This window comes from Malaclemys terrapin, chromosome 14 (genome assembly GCF_027887155.1).
Source record: "Malaclemys terrapin pileata isolate rMalTer1 chromosome 14, rMalTer1.hap1, whole genome shotgun sequence".
Lineage (NCBI taxonomy): Eukaryota > Metazoa > Chordata > Testudines > Emydidae > Malaclemys > Malaclemys terrapin.
The window spans coordinates 37,594,508-37,621,126 of NC_071518.1; the positions used below are offsets into that span (position 1 = coordinate 37,594,508).

General features: G+C 58.7%; 1 protein-coding gene across 1 annotated transcript; it reads left to right on the forward strand.

Moving 5' to 3' along the window:
• On the forward strand, positions 1-23,257 carry MMP15 (matrix metallopeptidase 15). The gene is made up of 10 exons (XM_054049326.1): positions 1-551; positions 13,309-13,457; positions 13,942-14,064; positions 15,279-15,586; positions 16,469-16,630; positions 17,556-17,797; positions 18,140-18,278; positions 18,815-18,965; positions 19,865-19,980; positions 21,368-23,257. The coding sequence occupies exons 1-10, from the start codon at positions 420-422 to the stop codon at positions 21,847-21,849; spliced, it is 2,004 nt and encodes a 667-aa protein (XP_053905301.1). The 5' UTR covers positions 1-419; the 3' UTR covers positions 21,850-23,257.
• The last annotated feature ends 3,362 nt before the right edge of the window (positions 23,258-26,619 follow it).

Sequence of the window (26,619 nt, forward strand, 5' to 3'; positions counted from 1 at the left end):
GCTCGCGCCGCACACCGAGCCCAGGACGCCGCGAGGAGCGAGCTCCGCCAGGCGCTGCACCCCGGGGCGCCTCGGCGAGCCCGGGAGCCCAGCGCGCGGCAGGGCTGAGCCCGGCCCCATGGGGCGGGCGCGGGGGGCCTGAGCGCAGCACACAAAGGCGGCGGCGGCGGCGGCGGCCCCCGTGCAACTTTCCTGCGGGCCCCTGCGCGAGCCATGGGGGCCCGGCGAGCCCCGGCCGCAGGCTCGGAAGGCAGCGGGGCCCCGGGAGCCTAGCGCGGGGCGGAGCGAGCCCCCCTGGCTGCAGGGTCCCTGCTGCGTCTCGGGCTCCCCGCAGAGGCGTCGGGGGCGGCCAGCCCCGAGCCGGGGCCGGGAGAGGCTGACCTCGCCCCCCCGGGGGGCGCAGGACCCCCGGCCGCACCATGGGCGGGAGGGCCGGTCTGCAAACCGCCAGCCCCGCCTGCCTGCCGGGCCGGACGCTGGGCTGGAGTCTGCTGCTGCTGCTGGCTTCCGTGGGGCGCAGCGAGGCGGCGGATGGAGAAGTCAATGCAGAGGTAGGGGCCCGTGCTCGTCGCTTCCCTGGGTGAAAGTGTGGGCGTGCCAGGGGGCAGCCCAGCGGTGCCCAGCCCAGGACCTCATTGGCATCGGGCCGGGCTAGGGGGAGCCACCCTGGATTTGCCGGGCTGCGCACTCGAGGGGCGCTCGCCTGCCCATGGCATCGTGGCTTGGGTTTGTCTCTTCCCTGAGCTGGGACTAGACATTGTTCACTAGCAAAACAGCCCGGCAGCTGCCCAGCCTAGCTTCGCCATGCGAGTGATGGGGCGGCCGGGGCCTCGGGAGACCTGCCCTTGGGGCACCCGGCTTGAGTAGGTTCTTCGGTTGCTTAGTCTGGAACCGTGCTTCAATAAAGGCCCCCTTGTCTCCCCAGGCTCGGGCTGATTTGCCTGCACTTCGGCTTCGAACCTGCCTGTTGCTCTCACGCTGCCCACTGACTAAAAAATCCCTTTTGTGCGAGCACGGCTCCGCTTTCCGGCACCCTATGGCGATCCCGGGGGGACAAACTGGCCCTGCTCCCTCCAGGAGCTGCCCCTGAGCCCTGTCATTGAGTACTGGGCCAACGCCAGGCCTGAAGTGGTCAATCAGGGCGGGGGGTTAATGCCCTGCAGTGCTCTGCTCCAACATTGTGTCTGTAACATTTCCCTTCTCCAGCTCTGGTTTTGCTCCGTTAGCGGATCCCCTCTATAACTGTGTGTTTAGATGTAACAACACACTTGGCTCCTATCCTCTCCATTATATGAGCTATCCGCCCGCAGGCACACGGACGGGATTACTTCTGCATGGGTTTGGCCGGTGGCCCCTTCTCTGTCTCTGGTCTCCCCTCCCCACCTTTGCACCAGCCATAAGCTGCTGTGTACTGTGCCGTCTCTTCCCAGGCCCCTGTCTGTCCCGTCTCCCTCATGGGAAAACCAGAGGCTGCAGCACTGTGCTAGCTCAAGGGCATGTGTAGCTTCCTCTGTGGGGAGCCAGGGGAACGTGAGCTGGGAGTGATCTGACTGGCATGAGAAAATGCAACCTGCTTCAAGTACAGGTGCAGAGAGACCAGGGCACTTGCTGTTGCCCTGCAGGGAGCTAGAGGTCTCTGGTCTCTGCCTCTAGCTCCGTTGGCAGCTGATCTTGCAAGATGGTGGATGACCCCACTCAGTAGGAGTGGGAGGCACTCCGCACCTTGCAGGACCAGGCCCGTGACTAGTACAGGCTGGGAATGCTACAGAAGCAGTGGGCCGAACTCCCAGCCTGAAGAGGAAGCTCTTTGTTGCTCATTGGGGACCCCTTCTGGCTCTGAGGAGAGGAGGTGTGGATGGGGCTCTGGGAGAGGATCTGTGCCACGTGGTGGAGACCAATGATACTATAATAGGCCTTCAAGGAAGCCATTTGGCCATGAACCAGACCCATCTTCCTGGATTTAGCCTCTAGATGGTGTTTGGGTGAAATGGGACATGGTTGCAGATGAAAAGGAAACAAGACATGAGCCTGATAGCGCCCCCCCCCCCCCCTTGTGCTAGCTGGTTTTTATCCTGGTAATCTCTGGGCGTAGGCCCAGCACTGGGATAGCAGGGGGTGCTGTGGAAGAGGACGGAAGTGCATTGCTGGATCTGGGAAGAGACCACAACGGAACTAGGACGGGGCTGGCCAGTTGGGATGGAGGTGAAATGGTTGAACTTCAGGAGAAGGATGAAGCTGCCTCTGTTAACGGCAGCCCAGTGGTTGTCAGCAGGGCAGTGTTCTGGTGTTTTCCCCATTATCCTCATGTGCATAATACAATCGAAGGAGGGTTGGCACGGGCAGGATGTATCGCTCCCTATTTATACTTGGGCAGTCCCTGGCCCCCCTTCCCCACGAGCCGCAGGAGAGGCTCTCCCTGCCCAAGGAGCTCAGCTCTCTACCCGCCAGCACCGAAACGGAGCCAGTGACCACGAACGGCTGGAAACGAGGCAGGTGCTGCCTCCTGCTGGATGCAGAGAACGTTTTCACTACATCGTTCTGGTGCCGACGCATTTCCGTTCTGGACCCTGCGGCTCACACAAAGAGCCTAGGGCAACTGTGGGAGCCAGTGGGTGTCTTGCCTTTGAGTTCAGGGGGCGACTGATGAGGCTATAGGCTTATACGGGAGGGAAGTCCGTTTGAGTCGTGTACCAAGTGATGTATGGAGTAACTCAGTAGAGTTGAGCGAGATGTTGCCGCAGTTCAGGCCCTGGCTGACACGTGGGATGGGCTGTAGGGTGCTCCGTTAGCCCCGGCAGTCACAAGGCTAGCGGCCTAGTAAGGAAATAAGAGATTTATTTATTTTTAAATGACAACTGACTGGTCCTGTAAGGAGAGTGGGTGGCTCGTGCTGGCGAGGGGAATGGCAGGCAGAGCCTTTCACTGCTAGGACATCTTTTCCAATCCAGCTGCAGGAGCCGCCAGTCCAGGCGGGTAGTCGCCCGCAGCTGACCGGTGGTTCGGCGGCCTGCGTGACCGAGGTGGTAGTACCGTCATCCTAGTCAGTACCTAATGACTAGGGGTCTCCCAGCACATTGGCCCCTTGGTGGTTGTTACATCTGAGAGGCTAAGGATGGACTGGGCCTGCAAACGGAAATATCCTGCCCCAAAAGGGAACCCGTCCCCCTGCGGTTCAGGCTGGGGGTGAGTTGCTGGGCTGCAGTGTTGTGGCAGGAGACACTTGCACTGGCTCTGGGGATGCACAGAGAGGGCTTCGACCTGGCACTGTGTTCCCATCCCTCAGAAACAGTCTGGGTGGGGGAGGAAAAACCTCCAGTGTCTGCCTAACACCAGGCCAGCCCATCCCCCTTAGTGGGAGACTCTGAGCTTGGCAGGGTTGGGTAAAGCAGCAGATGAGGAGCCCAAGGAAGGCAAGGCCAGGTCTGTGTGAGGCAGGGGGGTGCGCATGGGTGTATATATATAGCATTTCCCTTGTGAAGAGCGTCTGTCTCGCTGCTGCCCTTGAGCCGTGTGTGGGGAGTGTAATCAGGGCCTGTGCAGGGAGATCACCGCCTCACAAGCTGGGTCTGTGGAGTTTCAGCTGGACACTGCTTTCCCCCGGCTCCTGCCTGCTGGTCTGGCTGGGGCTCTGCCCTAACTGAGACTTCTGGACCGGTGCTGCGTCCCCTCCCCCAGCACCAGAGCCTCACTGCGGCCAAGCCCTGACCTGATTGTAATGAGCTGGGCTGGGTAGGGCAGGGAATTCCTGCAGGGCTCTGGTTACAGAGCTGGATTTCCCCCTCCACCCAGCAGGTTCCTCCCACTTGGCCCTGCCTGGGAATGCAGCCCCCTCTGGAAATGCAGAGGGCATGAACCTGGCCTTACAGTGGGGACACTAAATGCTTAGGAGTCCAGCATGTGTGTGTGTGTGTGTGCGTGTGTGTGTGTGTGTGGATGGTTTGGCCAGGAATCAGCCAACTCTCTGCCCATCCTTTGGGCTGAACTCAAGGTGAACCCTGAAGGTTCCAGTTGGACTCTCCTGTTGCTGGCAGGATCCCAGCTGTCAATCTGTCACGGGGAAGGTGTTCCCCCAGTTCCACTGCCTTGTGGCACTTGGGAATGTGGCAAGGGTCAGGGGCATAGTGAGCCCATCTCATGCCCCGTCCCCACTGCGGAGACAGTGGCTGTGTTCCATAGTGCCACAGCAACGCCCAGATCCCATGTGCCACCCACAATGCCTCTGGCACAAAACTCCTGCCATCTGGGAACTTCAGGAGCCCCACTGTCAGGCAAGATAGCAACCCACATTTGAGAACATGTTGGAAAGGTCACCTTGGCTGAACAGAGAGCCTGGCCCGTTCAGTATTCGCAGTAGCTGGGTTGCAGCGAGGGCTGATGAGTAGGAGATATGTGGCGGGGTTAGGGGACATTGCAGGATGTGGCTATCTTTGGAGTTTATAACCAATGATCTTTACTTTGAGGGCCTGGTTATCTGAGAATTTGTCTATATAAAAATGCATTTAATTGGCATGCACAACTACAGTGATTGCACATGCAAATTAGTTAGCTGCACAAATACATTGTCATTTGCACCAGCGTGGTGACGCTGTGCAATTGTGACTCATGCCCCTGTGCTCCAGTGGGCAAATTCATGTAATACAAATGAAAGGAGCATCTCTATTTCCACCCTTTACAACATCTTCAATAAACTATTACAGAGAAAAGAAAAAGCAAGCAACCTGCTAACCTTACATCCCCTTCCAGCCAACGAAAGGCAGCTCACAGCACGCAGTAGGCAAGATGTCCAGCAGGGGGCAGCAGACTGTAAAACTTCCATTTCTAGGACTGGCTTGAAAACCAGCTGGAATTTCAGTGGGAGTTTACTAGAAACTAAGATTCAATAGCGATCACAGGACCCTGTGAGCATCGAAAAGATGTTGTTTTTGTCAGATGGATTCAGGTGAATAGAAGGTTTCACTTATGGAGCAAGAGGCAGTGAATGCCAGAAAGCTCAATGAAGACCAGGGGATTGCCTTGTTTTGTTTGTACTGCACCTAGCACAGTGGGTTCTGGAGCTGTGCCTGCAGCTCCTTGATTCTGCTACAATATAAACTAATAATAATAATAAAGAGCGGCCTGATCATCAGGCCAGGACCCCTCCTTGGAAACGTTTACTGGTCTTGCAAGTCTTTGCACCAGCTCTAGAGTGCATCTAGCCCTTGCACATTGTAAAATGTTGGATGTTAAAGTGTGGGTGTCACTTAACTGCTGACAATGGGGGGTTTGTAATAGCTTTGTTGCTATGAAATGGTCATGGCTCAATTGTTTCAGAGAACTGAAAGCCAAGGATGGCACTCTAGGGGCGAAGGTGGTGGAGTGGGCGTCGAGCAATGTGAGCTGTAGTTCCAGTTTTGCTAGTAACTTGCTGTGTGACCTTGGGCAAGTCCCTTCGCTTCTCTGGGTCTCACTTTCCCCATGTAAGCTCTTCAGGCGAGAGGCTGTCTCTTATGATGAGTATGCACAACACCTCATGCAATCAGGCAGCTAAAGGCTGGTGTAATAATAATACATATCCTTCTATGGGGCTGTCGTCACCTAGCTGTGTTCCTGGGTTACTGTTCCCATGCTTGGGAACTTCTTGCTTCTACATTGATGCAGTGGTGAAAATATCCCATGTAGGGCAAAAAAAAAATAAAGTCTGATCTCTTCTCTGCTTGGTATTTCAGAATGTCCCAGGGAAGGCTTTACCACCCACACCCCCGCTGGAACAAAATCCTCCCTCCGGTTGAGTTTAAATGTTCGTATGTATGCAAAAGCTGCTTTCCCCATCCCCAGGTGGAGGGGAGGCAGGGTTACCTCGTGGTTACAGCAGCAGGAGGCCTGCCACTGATTTACGGTGGGATCTTGCTCAAGCCCATTCTGTGCCTCACTTTCCCCCATCTGTGAAATGGGGATAAACAGCCCCATTTGTGAAGTGTTTTGAGCTCCTCAGGGGCTGGGCAAAAGCGGGGTGCAAAGTCATGGGGCGCCATTTAATGGGGCAAAATTCAGGCAATGGATTCCCTACAACAGCCAGGTATTAGTAGTGAGTCTTTTGCTAAGAGGCAAGTATCAGGGGGTAGCTGTGTTAGTCTGTACCCACAAAAACAACAAGGAGTGCGGTGGCACCTTAAAGACTAACAGATTTATTTGGGCATAAGCTTTTGTGGGTAAAAAACCCACTTCTTCAGCTGCTGATAAGAGGCAGGCAGCCAGCATACAGGAGAATCAGCTCCTACCCCACTGGGCTGATCCTGAGAGGCAGTACCCAACCCTAACTCCCATGGGAGTCAGTGGGGCTTTGTAGGGCACTGCTCCTCTCAGAACCAGAGCCCACATTAACTGGTCTTACAGCAGAGTCCATTAGTACCACTCTCTAGTGTGAGCATTATCTCCTCCAGTAACATAGGCCCACACGTACCAGCTGAGGGCTTGGACACCCTCTTCCAATGAAAATCAGTGGGAAATGGGCATCCAGATCCCCAGGGGCAGTGGAGAATCGCACTCACCTTGTGCAGGGGCATAGCTCTGCCCTGGGGCCTCCTGACTTCAGCAATCATTTGTCGTGGAATACACCGCCTGCTGCAGGATTGTGCTCCAGAATAGAAGTGTTTATAGTCTGTTTCTAGTGCTCACAATTGCAGGGAAAACTTTAAAAATGGAAGCTAAACCACTGAAGTGCTGTCTGCCTGGGCCTGTAGACAGCCTGAAACAGGAGCTCTGAAATGTTCCAACCTCTCAATCCGAGTGTTAACTCTGAAGCCTACTGATGACAATGTCACCAGTGGATCTGTTTCACTAGTGATCATTTTAGCAGAAACATCCAGCTGAAGTACTTACCTCCACAAAGCCAAACTGCCTCATATACTTCCTTGGGCACTCAAAACCCCAGCTGCCCCTACCCCTGAGCCCAGCCCCTTTAGCGTCCCCCTCACATCAATCCAAAAATTTGCAGCACATTAAAAACTGAAATATGGTGATGCATTCTATTTATTGTATTCTAATTCATCATATAATTCAATTTCCTATTTTAATTCATTCATACCCTCCAATATAGAATATAAATGAAGCTTCCACAGAATTTCCACCGCCCCAGAGTGCCATTGAATCCAGGGCCCCTGGGCAGAATTTAGCGGTGGAGCGTACACCGAGTGCAGGTATATTAACATCTGCCCAATGGACAGTCACTCCTCGGCTCTTTCAGCCAACTCCTCAAACAGCTGTACGAACCAGCTCAGAGCCAGTGGGTTGAAGCTAACCTGAAACGATTAAACGTGAATGCGGACTGGCGAGACTATCCAGTTAGCGTCCCGTGGCTGTAGTGGGTCACTCAGTGGCGTGTTAGCCCCTACCCTGCTGGAGTCCGGGCGGGGTTACAGTCCTGTTGAAGAAGCTTTGCTTTTGACCTCCAGGTTTCATCCTTTTAGAAGGGGGGTGTGAGCCTTCCTGGCAGGGATGCAGGGAGAGTGGGGGAACCCGCAGGTGTTTAAAGAAATACCCAAGCCCCAGGTATCAGCACATGCTCCATAGCGCAAAGAGGTCCTAGAACCTGCTGTAACAATAGGCAGCTGTCATATGCAGCGACAGTCCTAGGGAGGCGTGTACTCCCAAGGCACTGATGTTCCTTAGCACAGTGACGGTTAGCAGGTTAACCGATCTCATGGTGCAGTGCTGTCAGGGGAGCAGATTACTGAGTGCCCTCCTGGCCTCCGAGCTCGCTCTCTGGCTCAGCTGCAGTCCTTTTGGGGCCGTGCCTTAGTACCCCCTGGGCACCTGTCCCAGGTAGCTGACGCAGGGGCTGCACCAGTCTTTCAGTAGCCTGCCTGGCCATGCATCTGACGGGTGGTGAGCTGGGTCCCGCCAATGGCGTGGTCCCTCTGTGTGCTGGCAGCTTAACCAAAGGTTTAGCTCCTCTGGCCCGAAGGCCTATGATGGGGTGTAGCAGACCTGCGCTACGGGTCTCTGCCTCCCTCACCACTGGGCTCTGGGCCAAGCCAATTCCTACCCACCCTGGCAATGGTGTTTGTTTCCGTTAGGCGGGCGGGGTTACCATTGCCAGCGTGTAGCCTGAGCAGCTGGCTGCTGTGCTGGGGAGATTGGCAGGGCCTGCAGGGAAGGGACCTCCCAACTCCCAGGCCTGGAAGAGGCAAGACAGCCCCGCGGCAGACACCAGCCTTTGCAGCTAGCAGCCCCTGCCCTGTGTCCAAGTCTCCCCAGGGAGCCCCTGTGGAGCGGAGGCATCCCAGCACACACAGGTGTTTGCTGAACGGGAGCTGGATTCTGCAGCACTGCCTGCCCCAGCTCGTGGGGTAACGTCCCCTCTCTCCCCCTGGCTGGCGGTGTTGCTACCCAGGCACTCAGACTCCATGGTGACTGGCTGGCACGGTTTCCCTTGAGGTGGTCTTGTGGCTTGAGCGCTGCACTGCATTGTATTCTGGGCTTGTCCCCACGTGCCCTGAATGCCCTTGAGCAAGTCATTTCAACTGTCTGTGCCTAAGCCCCCCAGCAGTAAAATGGGAACGTAGACCCTTCCTTTCTCCTTTGTCTGTTGTGATTGGAAGCAGAGAGACTCTCTCACTGTGTACGTACAGTGCCCGGCACAAAGGGGTCCTGATCTTGGCAGGGACCTCGGTCTACAAATCGTAATAGACCCCACATGCCTGTAGATCAGATTGCTATGAATCAATTAGCAAATCCATTGAGATAGATAGATATAAAAAAAATCTGTCGCTCCACTCTGAGTTAATCAGGGCTGGTATCCGTGTAAGGAAACAAACCACATGGCCTGCTGTATCTTCCTCGTGCAAGAAGAAACATGATCCCAGCTCTTAATAGGTTCCAAGAACCTCTCCCCAGCACATGCTCAGGGCTGGGATTTCCAAGAGGCCTGACCCTGCCCTTGTTTGAGGGAGGCTACAGAGCCCTCTGGGATCCTTTGCATGACAGGGCCCATAAGTCGTTATTGATTTGGAGCCATTGCCGGGGAACTGTGACTGCAGCTAATGGAGCAGAGAGGAGATGTTGTCAGGGCCTGATCCTGAGAAGTGTTGAAGGCCCACAGTGTGGTCAGGGCCTCTCAGGCCCCAGTGCAGCTCTGCTAGGGAGATGTTAAGGAAGCCAAGCTGTTTGGTGCTGGCGGGGTCTCCAGTCAGGTCTGGGATGGGGGATGGGACGCCTGCCTGGCTGGGCGATGGCCGGGGGAAGTGGAGTGAAAGGAACTAGGCTGTCTCCCATTAGCATGCTCACAGTGATGGTGATGCCAGCTGCAGCTTCTCCTGTCTCCTCCCCACCCCCCCGAAAACCAGACGCAATAGCCCAATGACCTGGTCCAGTACAGCAAGTCCACTTGCCTCGCCATTGCCCCGCCTGGCAGGCATTGGCCACTGTGGAGCGGGCAGCCAGCAATCCCCTTCCTCTGCCATGCTTGTGGTCAATCACTGTGCCTGGCACGCTGGCATCCTGTTCTACAAGGGTTTGCCCATGACACACCGTGGAAGGGGCAGTTCTGGGTGCAGCACATTCATTCGAGCAGGAGGCTGGGAGTCAAGTGAGCTGGATTCTAGGCCAGAGTCTGCCATGAGTTTGTTGTGTATCCATAGGCAAGTCATTCCCCAGCTCGATGACTCAGTTTCCCCAAATGTAAAACAAGGCTCATGGGCCCTCTGTATCGGTCACTGAGGATTCATTAGTTAGTTCACTAGTGACGTGCTAATTATTCGCAGTCGAAGCCAGCTCACAAAGCCTCTTCAGACAAAAGCAGATTTATCAACCGACAAAATTCAAGTTCAAACTGGTGTTAGCAAGGAGCACTGTGCCACGGCTCCCCACACCTCAGCTCACCCTGCCCCACTGAATCCCAACAGACCCTGCTCTAGTGGGCGGGATAACATGGGAATGTCTCCCCCAGCTCCGTTGATGTCCGTTACTAATTAGTCATTCCAGTGCTTTCAGCGTGACAGAGATGCCTAAAGCACCTGGGATCTCCCCTCCAGTGAGAGATTTCTGATTTCACACAGCCCGAAATCTAGCCCACCGCTGGGACACCGGGCCGTTCTCTAGTACGCTCCAGTCATGGCTTTCAAAGCACTTCCAAAAGGGTACTTGATCCTCACAAACCTCCCCAAGGCAGATGCAGCAGGTTAGCGCCATCGTACAGGTGGGGAAACTGAGGCACGCCACGATTAAGTGACTTGCTCATGGTCACGCAGTGAATCCGTGGCAGCAGTGGACTAGAGCTTAGGAGCCTTCGCTTTCATTGTCGGAGCGCCCACTTGAGTCCCCTGTCAGAGCCCCTGTAAGTGTAGCTATGACCCTGCTGGCGTGGAGATGCTTCGCCGCTAGAGGCAGTAAGGCCTACTCAGGGGCTGGTGAGGATCTCGCGCCCTCGTGGCTTGTCACGTACAAAAGCTCAATGCTCCCAGAAGGCGAGGGCCCCGTCAGATCCTGACTTCAGGCTACACAGGCAGAGCTTAGCTGGTGACTGCAGGGTCTGGGTTTGGGTTTGCATCCGTGCTTATGGCTGCTTTCCCAGCGCCTTTCAGCGGCATTTCTTTGGGGCCCATCACTTTGGTAGCTGGAGAAATATTCAAGGAACCCTGCACGGCATCAGCCGGGCCCCCTGGCTTAGAGACTTCACTGGAAGGCAACATTCTCTGGGGCTACTCGTGCTGCAAGTGACAGCCAAGTCCCCCGACAGCCATAAAACAAAAGGGGCGGGGCCTCAGCCCTTGGCTGGCCTGGCTGTGTGTGTGCGTGTGCCCCACGTCGAGCCGTGGATTTGCACCAATAGAGCTGCTCCCAGCGTCAGGCTTTGAACTGCTGGATGAGAGCAAATTGTGCGATCGCACGAGGGGGAGGAAGGGCAGCGCAGCTCCCAGCACTTCTGGCTACGCGTTGTGCCTGCCCTGCATCCCACTGGGGGGCGTGAGGCCGCTCTCGTACCCTGAGAGCACTGGGCACCAGCTGTACATTGCTGGCAGGAAGCAAAGTTCTTCTCAAACCGTCCCAGTGGGCCAGGGAAGAGCTGACTCTGCAAATTGGCTTATTCCGCCCCCTCTCCTCCCAGCCCCTTTTAAGGAACCATCGGATCAATGACACAACCCTGGCTGAATTAGCTCGAATGATTTTGCATCAGGCAAGCAGCCAGGCATTTCACACAAAGAAACCATCTCCTTCCCTGTTGCCTTCTTTAGACCCATCCTTTCATCTCCGCGGCACTGACTCTGTTTACCACACACGCTCCACGTATATTACAAGAAACTGAGCTAACAGGAAACATCTGGTGGGAAAATAGTCCCCTCCCAGACTTTCACTGGGCAGGTCCCCCTCTTGTCCTCCATACCCTCTCCCCAACTGTCCTCTTCCCCTGGGTCTAACCTGGACTGTGAACTCCTCAGGCAGGGATGGGGCTCTGAGTTGCTTCCCACCCATAGACCCCGAAACACTTTACAAAAGCAGCTATCACTGTCCTCATTGTACTGCTGGGGAAACTGAGGCAGCAAGGTGGGTGGGCTAATTTGCAGGGTGGATTTTCAGCACTTATGAAAAGCAGGCTTTAACGGACCAGATTTTCAATTCAGCTCCTCAAGCCGGGGTCAGATTTCCAAAGCTCCTGGGCAAATCCTGCCCCAAGGTCACATAGGGTATGTCTACACAGCAAAGAAAAATCGGCAATCGGCAGCTGCTCCATGCCAGCTGACTTGGGCTTGCGGGACTCTGGGACCTTCCCACTGCACAGGGTCCTAGAGCCAGAGCCCCAGCCTGACCCCGGAAGTTTACACAGCAATGAAAGAGCCCCGCAGCCAGTCCCCGAGCCTGAGCATGGGCCACTTGCAGGTTTTTCTTTGCTGTGTAGACGTACTCCCAGGGAATCCACAGCAGGGCTAGGAATAGATCTCTGATCTGCCAAGCTCGTGCCCGCTCCGTGGACTACGCAGCCTTTCCCCATGTAAACTGCCACGCTCACTATCCAATAAAACACTGACTTGCCCCAGCCTCCCATTTGCTCTGTATTTTATCTCTTGCCTCACCCAGGAGTTGACGTGTTAATCTGCCTCTTCAGGATGCAGCCACCTTTGAAGTTCCCTGCGCTAACGAGGCGTTGCTCGCTAGGGCTTTGCAGCGCTTCTTGTGAGTGGCTTGGAGCCAAGTGAGAAATAAGGAAACAATAATGTGAAAGGATATGGAAAGGGTCAGGAGTAACCAGTGTTCGTAGTGCAGCAGCATGTACCACTTTCCCCAAGCTCCCCTCCCACTGTCCCGTCTCCAGTTGGATTCGCCAACCCCCTGGGCTAGATTCCCTGCCAGCATGCCGCCTCCGAGCTGATGCCCATGTTCTGATGCTTCCTGGAATCTCCCTGGCCACGTGATTGGCACAGGGCCCGGTTTTCCACCCCTCTCTGCCCATACGCAGCGTCCCCCCTCTCTGTGACGAGCACGTTGGTTGCCAGTTGTTGTTACCGTCCGGCGGGGTGGCCCAACGTAGGATACATGATCTCGGCTTGGGGAGGGATCGGTTCTGGCCAGCGGCCTGGCAGACCCACGTGTGCAAAAGGGAGGTTAAAAATAGCAGGTAAATAAAAGCGAAGGGTTGGAAGAACAGGAGGGAGATCAAAGCCTGATTATCTGCCATGTAAACCGCCCCCCAGAGCCTCCTGGGCCTGGAATGTAAACAGCCCAGTTCCCTTTTCATTTGTCCTTTGCTCAGAGCGGCAACATCAGGATCCCAGGCCTCTGGAGGGGTCCGGGAAGGAGCAACCCCTTGTTGTTAGAATCATTGATTTGCATTACCTGGGCACCTCACAGCCCCAGTGAGCTGAGGGCCCCCTTGTGCTAAGGGCTGCAGCCCATCTCTGCCCCTTGTTACTCACACGGGGGGGGGGAGCGGTTGGATCTCCCCCAGGTGGCTAGAAGGCAGCATGTGGGAGCAGTTCCCAGCAGCGGGGCGCCCAGGCTTGTCCCAGCAGCGTGGGAGTAGCCAGCTGAACTGGACCCTTTGGAGCGTGACGCCTTGACCCCAGCAGTACGCACCCAAGCAGACCTTGCTGCTGCTGTGTAGGGGGGCACGCCGGGGACTTTGAGAGGGGGAGACGGGGCTGGTTCCCATGGGGCTGCGGAGACTTCCCCCTCCAGGGTGACGGACTGACTCCGGACCAGGCCGGTAGCCACACAAAGGCCTGAGCTGGAGGTGGCAGGTTTGCCATTTTCTCTCCAGCCCACTGTGCCAGCCAGGCGCCCAGGATCATGGGCACGGGGAAGGCTCAGCGTGTGACCCTCGTGCCCCCTTTGCAGGCCTGGCTCCGGCTCTATGGTTACCTCCCGCAGTCCAGCCGGCAGATGTCCACCATGCGCTCGGCGCAGACCCTGGCCTCCGCGCTCTCCGAGATGCAGAGGTTCTACGGGATCACGGTGACGGGCATCCTGGACGAGGAGACCAAGCTGTAAGCGTGTGAAAGGGGGAGGCGTTAACTCCCTGCCACTCCCCTCCCGCCCAGGCCCTGGGACGCTCCCAGGAGACACTGGCTGGACTATCCGGCATGTCGAGGTGGGAGGGCCAGCCCAAGGCAGCAGCACAGGGCCCCTTTCCCAGGGCGATGGAGGAGACGGAGCGGTCCTCCACCGCTAACAGAACTGAAGGACCCCGGCTCCCCACACCCTGCATCTGCCAGACCTCCCTTTCATCTCCCCAGCCATAACAACCACCTGACTCTCCCCACTGCCAGGCACTCTCGGATGGGTGGGACTTGGGAACCTGTCTGATGCCCCCCACATCTAGCTTCACACTGGGCTTCCCAGAGCCTAGGGTCTGGTCTCCTGCTGGGCGTTGAGCCCCACCCCCTCCACCTTGTTCTGCGTTGTGAGTGTGCCAGGCGCGTCCCACGTTCTCAGTCCTCACTCGGTGGCTGCTGTGCTCGGCTTCCCCAGGTGGATGAGGCGGCCCCGCTGTGGTGTCCCGGATCAGTTTGGAGTCCACATCAAAGCCAACATGCGGCGGAAGCGGTATGCGCTCACCGGGCGGCGCTGGAGCCAAACCCACCTGACCTTCAGGTATCGGCGCTCAGCCCATTGGGCCTTGGCTTGGAGTGCTCTGCGTCCCCACTCGGGCCTGGCCGGGGGCTGCTCGGGCTCCCAGGCTGCTAGGGCCACATGCAGGGTGCCACCCGGGGCCTGATTCTCACTCACTCTAGTTTTACAAGGCTGTCATTCCAGTAGCTACTCCTGATTTACAGCAGGGGGAGCGGAAGAGGGTCATGCCCAGGGCACAACCCCCAGGTGGGGCAGCAGGGCTAGGGACCAGCAGCCACCCAGCTGAGCAGCACGTACAGCAGATGGCCCAAACAAACCAAACGCCCCAGGCTCAGCGCTGGGCACTAACCGGCTGCCATGTCTGCCTGCCCAGGTGCCGTGCTGCCATTACCTAACGAGCGGCCTACTGGATCCATGCCACGTTCTATCTCTAACTCGCCTCCGGGCGAGCTCCTCGGCTGCCGTGAGTCGACGCAGCTCTACTGGCTGTTCTGGAGGTTGGCTCTCCAGCAGCGACATTGGCTTCCCTTCTTGGGACGGGTTCTGCTGCTTGCTTCGCTCCCGCCCCCCCTCTGCCCCCCCAGCCGGGAGAGGATGGTTATAAAACAGGGAGCAGGGCTGTTAAAGAGATCCCAGGGCATGAAATGGGGCAGTAAAGGGATGTCTCGGGCCCTTTGCCAAGGGACCAACAAGACTGAAAGATGAGAGTCCCTAGGGAAGGGCAGGGCCCAGCATTCAGGGTATCATAAACCTTGATGTAACCCGCTGGCCCAGTGTCTGTCCCTCCCCCAGCCCTACCCCATATGGCTGATCCAGAGAGAACTCCCTGCTCCTCTGCTGTGCACAGGGGATTTGGGGGCTTGCTCCTTCCCCACTGAAGCCAGTGGGACATTTGCCATTGACGTCAGTGGAAGCAGGCTCCGTCCCCCAGTGCTTAGCTAGGTCTGCGCATTGGAGCTGGAGATCCTGGCGTCAGTCCCTGCTGGAGAAAGGTTTGGATTACGTTCTAATACATGAGTAATGCCCCGTGAAACCAGTTTTGGGTGGGATGTGAGCTTTCCCCCTGCTGGGTTTGCAGCCCAGATGTTGCTGCACAGGGATAGTGCCAGAGAGCAAAACTGACCTGAAACCAAAGTGAAACTGACCCATCTGGTCCCTCTCCTGTCCCGGTTCCTCATGCCTCAGAAGCGATCCCACGCTCACTCACAACCCCATCCCCTGTTTTGTGCCTCCAGCATCCAGAACTACACAGATAAGCTGGGGCGGTACCACTCGTACGAGGCCATTCGCCGAGCCTTCCGGGTGTGGGAGCAGGCCACGCCCCTTGTCTTCCAAGAGGTCCCCTATGATGACATCAGGCACAAGAGGAGGAAGGAGGCCGACATCATGGTGCTCTTTGCCTCCGGTTTCCATGGAGACAGCTCCCCCTTCGATGGCGTGGGGGGCTTCCTGGCCCATGCGTATTTCCCCGGCCCCGGGATGGGAGGGGACACGCACTTTGACTCGGACGAGCCCTGGACACTGGAGAACACAGACGTGTCTGGTGAGACTGGCTGGCACCTTGGGGAAGGCTGGTGACTGGGGCGGAGAGGGGAAAAGGACTTAGTGTGTGGGGAGGGTGAGTCTCCGCTGGAATCCAGACGGTTGAGAGATCACTGTGGGCTACAAGTACCCACCTGGGGAAGAGATTTCCGGTAGTAACCGTCTCTTTAATCTAGCAGGAAAAGGCATACCAAGAAGCTGAAGCTAGACGTGGTCAGGCTGGAATAAGGGGCAAGTTTTTAAGTGAGGGTAATTAGCCAATAACAGTGTACCTCGGGAGGTCGTGTCTTCTCCATCAGTTGAAGTCTTTAGGCACATATCCCGCCTTGAATTAAAGACCTGCTCTAGCGCAACGATAAGTTATGGGCTTGAGGCTGGACTTACTGGGTAGGGTTCTGTGGCCTGCGTTCTGCAGGAGGCACGCTGGAGGGTCACAGCGGTCCCTTCTAGCTGTAGCAGCGATAGTTACGGCCGAGTTGAGTTTTACACTGGTGGCTGGCAAGAAAGGAGGCAGCTGTCTCTTGCCCCGCATGGCGTGGGTGCGACGCAGCGTGAGTTGAAGGCTGCAGGGGTTGCCGATGTGTCGGGTACACTGTCCAGCGTGAGATTACTGGCATGGTGAGTTGTGTCCTGATCCCAAGCACAGCCCCCTCTGGCGCATGGTCAGGGAGAACCGTGGGAGTGGTACTGGCTGGCCTAGATGGTTGGACAGAGAGCCCCGGCTTGGCACAGGGAGGTCTGGGGGAAGGGAAAGGATTGTTAACCCCTGGGGTATTGGGCTGCAGGAGCCCCAGGGTTGGTGAGCATCCTGGGGTCTGTCCACCCTGCTGGGGGCAGTCCCTGAGCTCTTGTCCGCGTCTGATAGCGCCTTTCTCCCTCCCAGGCAACAATCTTTTCCTGGTGGCCATCCACGAGCTGGGGCACTCGCTGGGGCTGGAGCACTCCAGCAATCCCAGCGCCATCATGGCCCCCTTCTACCAGTGGATGGACACGGAGAACTTCCAGCTGCCCGAGGATGACCTCAAGGGCATCCAGCAGTTGTACGGTGAGCCGGGTCCCAGCCTCCTGCATGGGGGCTGGGCGGGGAGTGGGGCTTGGCCAGCCCAGCCCAGGTGTGTGTGTTGGGAAGTAGACAGGCCGGATCAAAGTCCCTTCCCTTCAACAAAGCATGAACCCTAAGCTGCTGCTGTTAACCCCTTCGTTGCTGCTGACCCACCGGTTTTCTGTGCAGCATTGATCCAGGTACATCAGGCGATGAGGCAGGTGCCCCTCTGCCCCTTCCTCAGACTTGCCCCCTGTATCACCAGAACCTGCTCTGCAGCTCCAGCCGTCCAAAGCAGCCTCCCTGTATCTGCCCGGAAGTGGCTGTCCACCATGGCCCGGGCCCCTTCCCCTCTCTCCAGACTCCTGTCACCGTACTGAGAGGGGAGCTGTATGCTGGACAGCGCAGTGGGCGTGGAGCACGGGGTCGGGGCTTGCCCAGCATTGCCTGTCCTTGCCCTTTGGGCTGCGGTTTGGGAACCTGGACTGGAGTCTGGGAGCCGTCAGAGAGGCTAGGGAGACAGAAATGCATCTCTGTCCCTTTCGCAGCAGGCAGTGAGGAGTTAATGATTTGTCATTCTGCCCCCCAAGCCAGGGGTGTTTCCAGGCACATAGCTGTAATATGTGGGGAACATCTGTCCCCAGTCACAATAAAATCTAAGCACTACCCTGTCTAGTGAGTACCCTGCTCGGGTTGTGTCATAGGCCCTGTACTGCTGAGAAAGTAGCTGTAGTGGCAGAGGCCTGTGCTTTTGGAGCCATGAGTGCGGAGATCTCACCCCACTGACTCCATGCAGCCCATGAAGATGGGGGCACAGTATGGTGAGGCCCAGGTGCCTGCAGATTTGTACCAGCACAGCACATTCGCTCCTGTCCTGCTGGGTTAGACATTTGGGAGTGATTTCTCATTGTCCCCTCCTCTTTCCCAGGTGCCCCTGATGGGCAGCCCCAGCCCACCCGACCCCTCCCTACGGTGACTCCCCGCGGCCCTGGAAAGCCAGACCACAGACCCCCCAAGCCACCTCCCCCCGGTAAACCAGATCGGCCCCCGAAACCAGGCAACCCGGACCGGCCCCGAACCACCGACCGGCCCGACCAGTACGGGCCCAACATCTGTGATGGGGAGTTCGACACCGTGGCTGTGCTGCGCGGGGAAATGTTTGTGTTTAAGGTACCAAGCACCATTTCTCCATCCTGCCCTGGGCCTCGTCCCTCCCTCCATTCCCCCTGGCCCTTCCCAGTGTCTGGTTATGGGACACTTGCTTCCCCCACCCGCTGCCCCCTTCCCCGGCTGCCTGGCCGTCTGCCCCCCAGTGTGCTCCTCTGCCCTGGGCCTGTGGCGGGTCGAGGTGAGGAGATCTGCCCCGGGCCGTCCCAACCAGCCCTACGAGTGAATCCTGCCGCCCCGCCGAGCCCAGGAGCCCAGGGCCTGGGTCCCCACGTGCAGTAGGCTGGGCGGGCTGTTTTCCTGGGCCGTGCTGAGCATCACGCCTGGTGGCCTGTTGTCTTGAAGGGCCGATGGTTCTGGAGGGTTCGCCATAACCGGGTGCTGGACAACTACCCCATGCCCATCGGGCACTTCTGGAGAGGCCTCCCCGGGGACATCGACGCCGCCTACGAGAGGCACGACGGCAAATTCGTGTTCTTCAAAGGTGAGAGACCCGGGCAGGGGCAGGGGCTTTCCGTGAATGCAGAGCTGGAGAGAGGGAGCAATTGCTGCTCCCAGAGCTGGGCAGACTCACCCCACCCCCGGCCAGTGCCCCACAGCCCTGCCCCAGAGCCCCTGCCCCCTGCTGTCCCAGCCCTGGCCTCCCCCACAGCTCAGGCAATGCCAGGGGCAAAGGCTCAGGGCCTGGGGGCAGTGCCCAGCTCAGCAGGCCGGGGCTGAAGCTCGGGCTGGGTGAGGTGGAGCCCTGGGGGTTGGCAGGGCAGCAGATGGATGGTGCCCAGCAGGAGTGCTACTGCTGAGAGAGGCCGCGTCTCAGCGGGAGAACAGGGCCAGGGCAGGGACGTGGGTGCTGAGTTTAGCACAAGCAGTTTCTCAGCACCATAGCAGCGCAGGGTCCTGCATGCCTGGCCGGGAGGGCCTGTGGGCTCCAGGGGGCTGGGTTGGGCAGGGTGACTTGTCTCCTACATGCCACGTGGCCCATGGCCCTCCCGCCATCTCTGCTTTCCCTTCCCTTCCCAGGGGATCGGTACTGGCTCTTCCGAGAGGCAAACCTGGAACCCGGGTACCCGCAGCCCCTCACCAGCTACGGGCAGGGCATCCCCTACGACAAGATCGATACTGCCATCTGGTGGGAGCCCACGGGACACACCTTCTTCTTCCGCGGGGACAGGTAGGTTGGCCCCGATGGGCCATGCGGGCAGCAGGGCTTCCCGTGGTCATGGGGTCAGAGCAGGGGCCTGGCTGTGGAGACCCCTGGCTTCTATTTCCAGTTCTGCCCTGTGCCTCAGTTTCTCCATCTGTCTCATGGGGACAATGCGAGGCGCCTCCGATGGGATGCACTGAGTGTTGTTTATCATCCTACTCCTCCCAGCCCCTCATGTAACCTCCTGAGCACTGACTCTTCTGCCACTTCTCCCGAGAGACTTTTCTGCAGCCCTGTGGATTTCTCCTGGCGTGGGCCCTGGGCCCCAGCTTCCTCCTCCACTTCACCTGGGATGGCAGCCCTTCCTCATGGCTCTCTGCTTCTGACCCCCCGCCAACCCCCCAGCATCCCCCTTCCCCGCAGCACTGCGGGATTCAAACCTATGGTCGGGGGGCAGGGTGTCTATGTGCCGCTCCAGTCTGCTCGCTGTGGGTAGGATCCAGCGATCTGAGGACGTTGTGGCTGACGCACGGGACTGGGAGGCTGGGTTCTAGTCCCAGTTCTGCCACTGACCTGGGCAAGGCACCGCCTGGCTCTGTGCCTCAGTTTCCCCTCCTGTTAAATGAGGGTGATGCTGCTGCTCCTTCCATCTCCGCACCGTGCTCTGAGGTCCAAAGGTATCGTCGTGTGTGTCACTGAGCATCTGGTTGGACTAGGATGGGTGGGCGGGAGGAATATACCCCCCACGCTTCCCGCGATCTAAGCAAGCGGGACGCCCCCTGCTGGTTCTAAGCTGGGGCTGGAGCTGGCCTAGCCATGTTCCGTCCTACGGGACCCTTTTCTGGCGGGGTGCTGCCATGCGGGGGACGGACCCCTTTGAGCTGCCTGGGTGCCATCTGCTCACCGGGACGTCTGTTCTCATGCAGGTACTGGCGCTTTAACGAGGAGACCCACTCTGTGGATCCTGGCTACCCGAAGCTGATCACCGTGTGGGTGGGAGTCCCTCCTACGCCCAAGGGAGCCTTCCTGAGCTCAGATGCCTGTGAGTGAGACGCTCGAGCCCTCCTGCAGGAGCCGGCTACCCCCTCTGTAGGAACCCGCCGCCCAGCGGGGAAATCACCCAGCACTGCCCAGCAGCACCTGAATCAGCCCCACAGCTGATGATCTGGCCTGGGCGCTCCAGGGAGAACAATGATCACTGCCCCTTATGGCTCTTTCACAACTGTGTGTGTGTGTGTGTGTGTGTGTGTGTGTGTGTGTGTGTGTGTGTGTGCGTGGTGGGGGGGAGGGGAGGGAATGTTGCAATTCTGGCTGCAAAGATTACAGTGAGCAAAGCAGGGAAAGTCCCTTTTATCCCTATCTCTCGAACCTCCTAGCCCCTTGGCAAGGACGTGGGAACCAGATGGGCACAGGCCACTCGGTGGGAACTTGGTCATTTCCCTGTCTCTCTACCCTGCTTTGTAGTATTATCGGTACCCCCTCGCCCCTTTAATGCTCTGCGAAGCAGCTGATCAGCTTGTTCGACTGCCCCCCCAGTCCTCCTGTGGAACCCCCGGCAGATTGCAGGCTTCTGCTTGCACCAGATCCTGCGTCGGCCTCTCGGCCTTTCCCCGTGTTCGCGCTGGGCCTGGCTCCCCACGGGTTACCTGGCGCCTGGTACCGAAGGGTCGCTGGAGCAGCAGCTTTACACTGAGCCAGGGGCAGCGGGTGCGGGAGTGGAGGCTGGTGTCACCCCCTGAGCTTGCAGAGGGCACAGCAGAGCGCCTCGTTCGGAGTTACAGGAAGTCCAATTTCCTCTGCTCCGTTTCCTGGTCGCTGGAGCATAACCTGGCTTAGCCCAATGCCCGTCTTCTGTTCTGTTCAGCAGGGCACTGAGCCGCTAAGCTCCCTCAGGGCAGCGCTAAAGCAAAGGGAATTGTTTGTCCCTGGCCGGGAACAGACTCCCAGTAGGATGTCGCAAACAAAGTGCTCATTCATAGAGCATGTAGTGGGATTTTGGATCCAGGGAGCGATAGGGTCAGCTCCTGGGACTGGGTTTTAAAAAGGAAGGTGCTGAGTAATTAAAGGAGCAATTATATTTGCACTAGGAGAAATTAACTCTCATGCTTCAGGGCATCAGCCCTTAACTGCAGGGGTCAGGAAGGAACCCCTCCTTCCCCCAACACACATCCTTCAGCATTGCACAATTAGCCAAGTGCATTGTCACCAGCTTTATTCTCCTTTCTCTGAAGCATCAGTTATTGGCTATCACCAGAGGCGAAGATAGCAGACAAGACAGTCCAGCGGGCTGATCAGGTGTGGCAGGAGGCAGAATACCAGAGGAGGTGGCTCCCTGGCGGGGTGAGGTAGCAGAGAGGTTGATTCTGGGGTGTGGCCGAGCGGTTAGCAGATCAGGTGGCACTAACCTATTCTCATTGGCTCCCTTCCAGCGTACACCTATTTCTACAAAGGCACCAAGTACTGGAAGTTCGACAATGAGCGGTTGAAGACGGAGCCGGGGTACCCCAAGTCCATCCTGCGGGACTTCATGGGCTGCCACGAGGCACTGGTGCCGGACCCCGACCCTGGGCACCGATGGCCTGACCTGGACAGACCTCCCTTCAACCCGGATGGCAGGGGCACGGGCGATGACCGGGAGGGGGACGAAGGGGAGGCCGAAGCACGCCCCGGTGACCGGGAGGAGGAGGAGGAGGAGGACTACGGCGGCCCCACCCGGGGCAGCGGCAACGACGTGGACATCGTGGTGCAGATAGACAAGTACACGCGGACCATGAGCATCGTCATGGTGATGGTGCCCCTGGTGCTGCTGCTTTGCGTTCTGGGCCTCATCTACGCCATCATCCAGATGCACAGGAAGGGGGCCCCTCGGATGCTGCTCTACTGCAAACGCTCCTTGCAGGAGTGGGTCTGATCCTGGACCCCCCCCCACCATGACCCCCTCCTCGCCCCCAGCCCGATCCCCTCTCCCACCACCATGGTGCTAACAAAGAAACTTGAGAAGACGAAGCCCCTGGAGCCTTTCTTGGACGACTTACACCGAGATTTTGCACATTGAGTTGAATGCGCTCGGCCAGGCCTGCTTCCCCCTCGAGCATGTCGGAGACGCCCCACTACAGACTCCTCCGTGCCTACAGCCACCCCTGCCCTTCCCATGCCTGGATCAAGGCCGCCTGTGGGCCCCTCCCTGCTGGAGGAGAGGGGGGTTGCCCCACGATCTGGGTTGCTCCCAGTGTTCCCGCTGGGCGAGGGAGACCATGTCCGTGCGCTGCAGCCCCTGATCTCTCGTCGCTGCGGGGCTGGCATTGGGGAGCGGCCATTTGCTGGGGGCCCCCATCTCTGCTTCACAGAAGCACCTGGGCCCCGAGTGCCGAACCCCCCACGGGAGGGGACAGCTGGGTGGGTTTCCCTTATGGCCCTCCTGGGCCATGGGGGTTTCTTCCCCGTCCTCAGAGCCACCTCCCTCGGCTGCGTTCTCGGCTCGGCGCCCAGTCACAGGCTCGGAGGGGCAGAACTCGAAATGCTTCCTCAGCTCGGCTCTTCCCCCAGCAATCAGCGCTCCTGGTCCTGGATGTTTCCCTTCGGCGCCCATCCACATGTCGTGCGTGTGTTGTCTGTGCCAGGCTGGGCCCGTGGAGCAGAGGGAGGGGATCCTGGTCTGGGTGGTTCACCCCTGCCAAGTCACCAGTCTGATCAATCCCAGGGGGGTACGTTCCCCAGCCCGAGGAAAGGGAAGCCTTTTCCCGGGTGAGGTCCTATAGGAGAGGCCTGGCTCTTTGGTTCATCCGAGGCAGTCTGGCTCTGATGTCTGTTTCAAGCTCCCCTCCCTGTCTCCTCGTGTCGGTGGTCTTTGCAGCCCTGCTCCTCCCCGGGGCGAGTGGGCCAGCCGCTCAGTGCACTGCCCTGGGGGAGTGGGAAGCCATCTCCCCGGCCCCTCTTCTCGCTCGCCCGGATGGTGCTAACCTCTAGCAGCCGCTTTTCCCCACACAGCGCGCTAGCAGCGGGGCCCAGGGGAAACGGCCTCGTCCAGGAGCTTCTCCCCATGGCCACCCTTGGGCTGTGGACATTGGCTTTCCTGGGCATTTCAGTGCCAAGCTACAGCAAGGGGAGGGTGGTGGGGTCGTCAGGGTGCATGGGCCAGCTGGAGAACTGGATTCCAATCCTGGCTCAGGTCCCAGGTGACATGAGTTTGATGGCCTCAGCCTTGTGTCTAGCAGGGATTGGAATGTGGACTGACCAGGATTATACATCTGAGCCTGTGGCTAGAGTAGCTGGGGGGCTGCAGGGCGGAGGGGCACTGGCTGAGCTGGGGGAGGGCCCGGGGCTGGGATAGCAGGGGGGCTGCAGGGCAGGGCGGAGGGGCACTGGCAGAGCTGGGGGGGGCCCGGGGCTGGGATAGCAGGGGGGCTGCAGGGCAGGGCGGAGGGGCACTGGCAGAGCTGGGGGGGGCCCGGGGCTGGGATAGCAGGGGGGCTGCAGGGCAGGGCGGAGGGGCACTGGCAGAGCTGGGGGGGGCCCAGGGCTGGGATAGCAGGGGGGCTGCAGGGCAGGGCGGAGGGGCACTGGCAGAGCTGGGGGAGGGCCCAGGGCTGGGATAGCAGGGGGGTGGCAGGGCAGGGTGGGCGGGCACTGGCTGAGCTGGATGGGGGCCCTGGGCTGGGATAGCAGGGGGGCTGCAGGGTATTGGCAGAGCAGACGGTGCAAGAGAAGCCCGGCTCCGGCTGCTGCTGGTTGGTTTCCGAGGCGTGCTGAGCTGGGCTTTCTGGCCCAGGCAGACGGGGTGGAGGTGACCTCACTGTGTTTATTTCCTGTTTAACTGTTTGCAGCTGGGAAACGAGGGAGGGAGCCTAAAGATAGCAGAGGTCTCTGGAAGGCTGGCCGGGAGCTGAGGGCCTGTGCTTCTCCCAGCCCCAGCGACACTGGTCAGTTCCCATCGGGGCCTCCGTCCATTGGGAAGATGCTCTGACGATGGAAGTCGCCCTGTAGCTGCTTTTCATCCGCTTCCTTCTCCCCCGCACACCCACTTCCGAGCCAAACAGCAGCCTCCGGGGCCTGTGGGAAATGGGGCTGGGAAAGCAGAAGCTGCGGCGCCCAGCCCCCGCTGCCCCAGAGCAGTGCGGGCGCTCAGAGCCTGAGAGCACCGTGCACGGGGGACAAGCCGCTCTGGGAACGGGCACGGGGGGGAGTGCAGCTTAGAAACTTGGCTCCATAAAAGCTTTTGTGGGAGCCCAGGGACAGCCCGACCCAGGCTCGCAGCCATGGCAGACCTGTTCAGCCTCTGGAGACGGGGCGGCGAGGCAGGCTAGATGCTGTCCCAGTTTGGGCAGCAGCCTGGCAAGCCCCAGATTAGCAGACACTGTACAGGTTCCTTGTAACTACACCCCTGAATTCGACTGTGCCTTATCGGGCACACCTCTTCCCGGAGAGCTGGGATCCACCAGGAAAGGTTGCGTAGCGGGAGCAAGGGGGCTCTGAACACCCAACCTCCGTGGGCGCAGCTGAGGCCTTCCTGCCTTTTTCCTGAACCAGAGAGCGGCACCCACTCGGCAGATCCCACCCGCTCCATTCTTGCACCAGACGTGCCGGCTTTCTCCTGCACGGGGAAATTGTCCCAGCACCGCCGATGGGCGCAAGCTGCAGAAGCGGGTGGGATTTACTGTGGGTTCCCAATGCCTGAACTCTGGGCCAGAACCGGCCTGGCCAAATCTGCTTTTTTTCATGGTTGAGTAAAATAGTGATGGTTTTGTTATCATGGTCAAGAGCCAGCAAGTACCGTTTGTGTCTGGGCTAGTCCGTTTCCCTGGCAGTTTTGCCCAGGCGAAGGGGATGTGTCTAGGCGGGGGGGATCGGTGTTTGCTGCACACCACAGGGATGAATAGGCTGCTTGGGCCAAAGATTAAGAGCCAGCTTCTCCCCAGCTGGAAATCAGCATCTCTCCATTGACTTGGACGAGATCCTCCGCAGGCGTAAATGGATGTGGTGCCACTGAAGTCAATGGACTAGATCCCCAGTTGGTGAAACCAGTAAAGCCCCATTGGCTTCAGGGGAGCGATGCCAGTTTAGACTCGCTGAGCTCTGGCCCCGTGGGTGGCCTTCCCTGCCCCTGACACTGAGCTGGAGGTGAGACGGCACCACCGGGTCCCTGGGCCAGGTCTCACTGTGTGGCGGGGGGCTACAGGCTTGCTTCCATACCGGTGTCTCTGGCAGGGCAGTTCACTCAGTGCCCCAGGGGGAAACTGTCCAGGATCCCAGAGGACTCCCTGAACCCTCCCAGGGCAGCCTGGTTTGATCGGCAGGTGAGGACCGTTGATAATACAGCACTCTAGGTTCCCAGGGTCCCAGTCAGCAGAGCCACTTGTTCTCCCTCACCCCAGGGTGCTGCTCCCCTGTGGGCACCTCCGCTATTATCGCAAAGGCAGGCGTTTCTCCCAGGACATGGGGCTGCTGGGCATGTTCTTTCTCAGCCCTCGGGATCGGGGGCAGTCTCACTGGAGTCCCCCAGAGCTTGGTTCCCTGGAGCAGTCTTCACTCAGTACCCCTCCGTGGGAAAGCACAGGCTCCCGGCTTCCCCGTCAGCGACCATGGGGCCACCTTTGTTTGGAAAAAGCCTTTTGTTGGCTCCAGCCGCTTGTCTTTCCCATTTGGAGCGTTCCCAGCGCTGATCGGCCAAAGCCGTTCCCCTCTTTGAGCCCATCTGGAAGCTGGAGCTGGGCCGAGGCCAGGCACTCGCAGAGCCCTTGGCTTTAATGAATGGAAAATTGTTCCATTTTTAAGCGCACAGGTGTGCGCTGGAGAAAGTGCATTTCGGGCCAGGGCTGGCCCAGAGCCCAGCTCCCGCTTCGCTCTGCCTTGGGGCAGGAATTCCACGCCCTGCCTTCCCGAAGGCGGCCCGGCTCCGCTGGGGCAGCATCCCCCCCAGGGGATCCTTTCACCTCGCTGACCCTCCTGCAGGGGTGAGCTCACCATGGCGTGAGACTGATGGTCCTCTCCATGCCGACGCCTGCTCGGAAAGGGCCCCAAAGCGACGTCTGGCCCAGTCGTGCAGCGTTAGCAAGGCAGGCTGGGGTTAGGTTCCCAAGGCTGTCGGGCCCTCAGCCTCAGAGGAATTTAGCTACCTAACTTCCAGGATCGGGGCCTCAGCGCCAACAGGCCCCATTGAAATGTGAGCCTGAGGCTCCCTAGCAGGGCACAGGGCACCAACACTTGAGGTGGTGACCACCACCCCCCAATTCCTCCAGGTCAGCTGCCTCTGAGGAGGGGCTGTTCCTGTGGCCTGACAGCTCTCCCCACCCCATGTCTCCCTCTGTCCCCGCATCCCGTCCATGCCCCCATCAGCACGGGGGAAATGGGACCGGATGGGAGGGTAACTAATCCTACCCACCTCAGCTCTGCGCCAGCAGCCATGGCAGAAAACGGGGCCCCTGGCAGTAGCGTGAGAGGTCGTGTCCCATGGGCATGGAGGCTCATGGTGACAGCCCGCCAGGCCATGCCCTATCCCTTGTGGTGTCTGTCTGTCTGTCTCTCTCTCGTGTGTACACGTGTGTTTGGTTTTTTTTAACGTCCATGCTGGTCATGTTTAACTGCTACACAATAAATCCTACCAAGCCAGCTGTGGGCCGCTGTCTCTGCATCCCCTCCCCCGGCTCCCCTTAGCACGAGTCCATTAAGCCAGGGGCAATTAGCG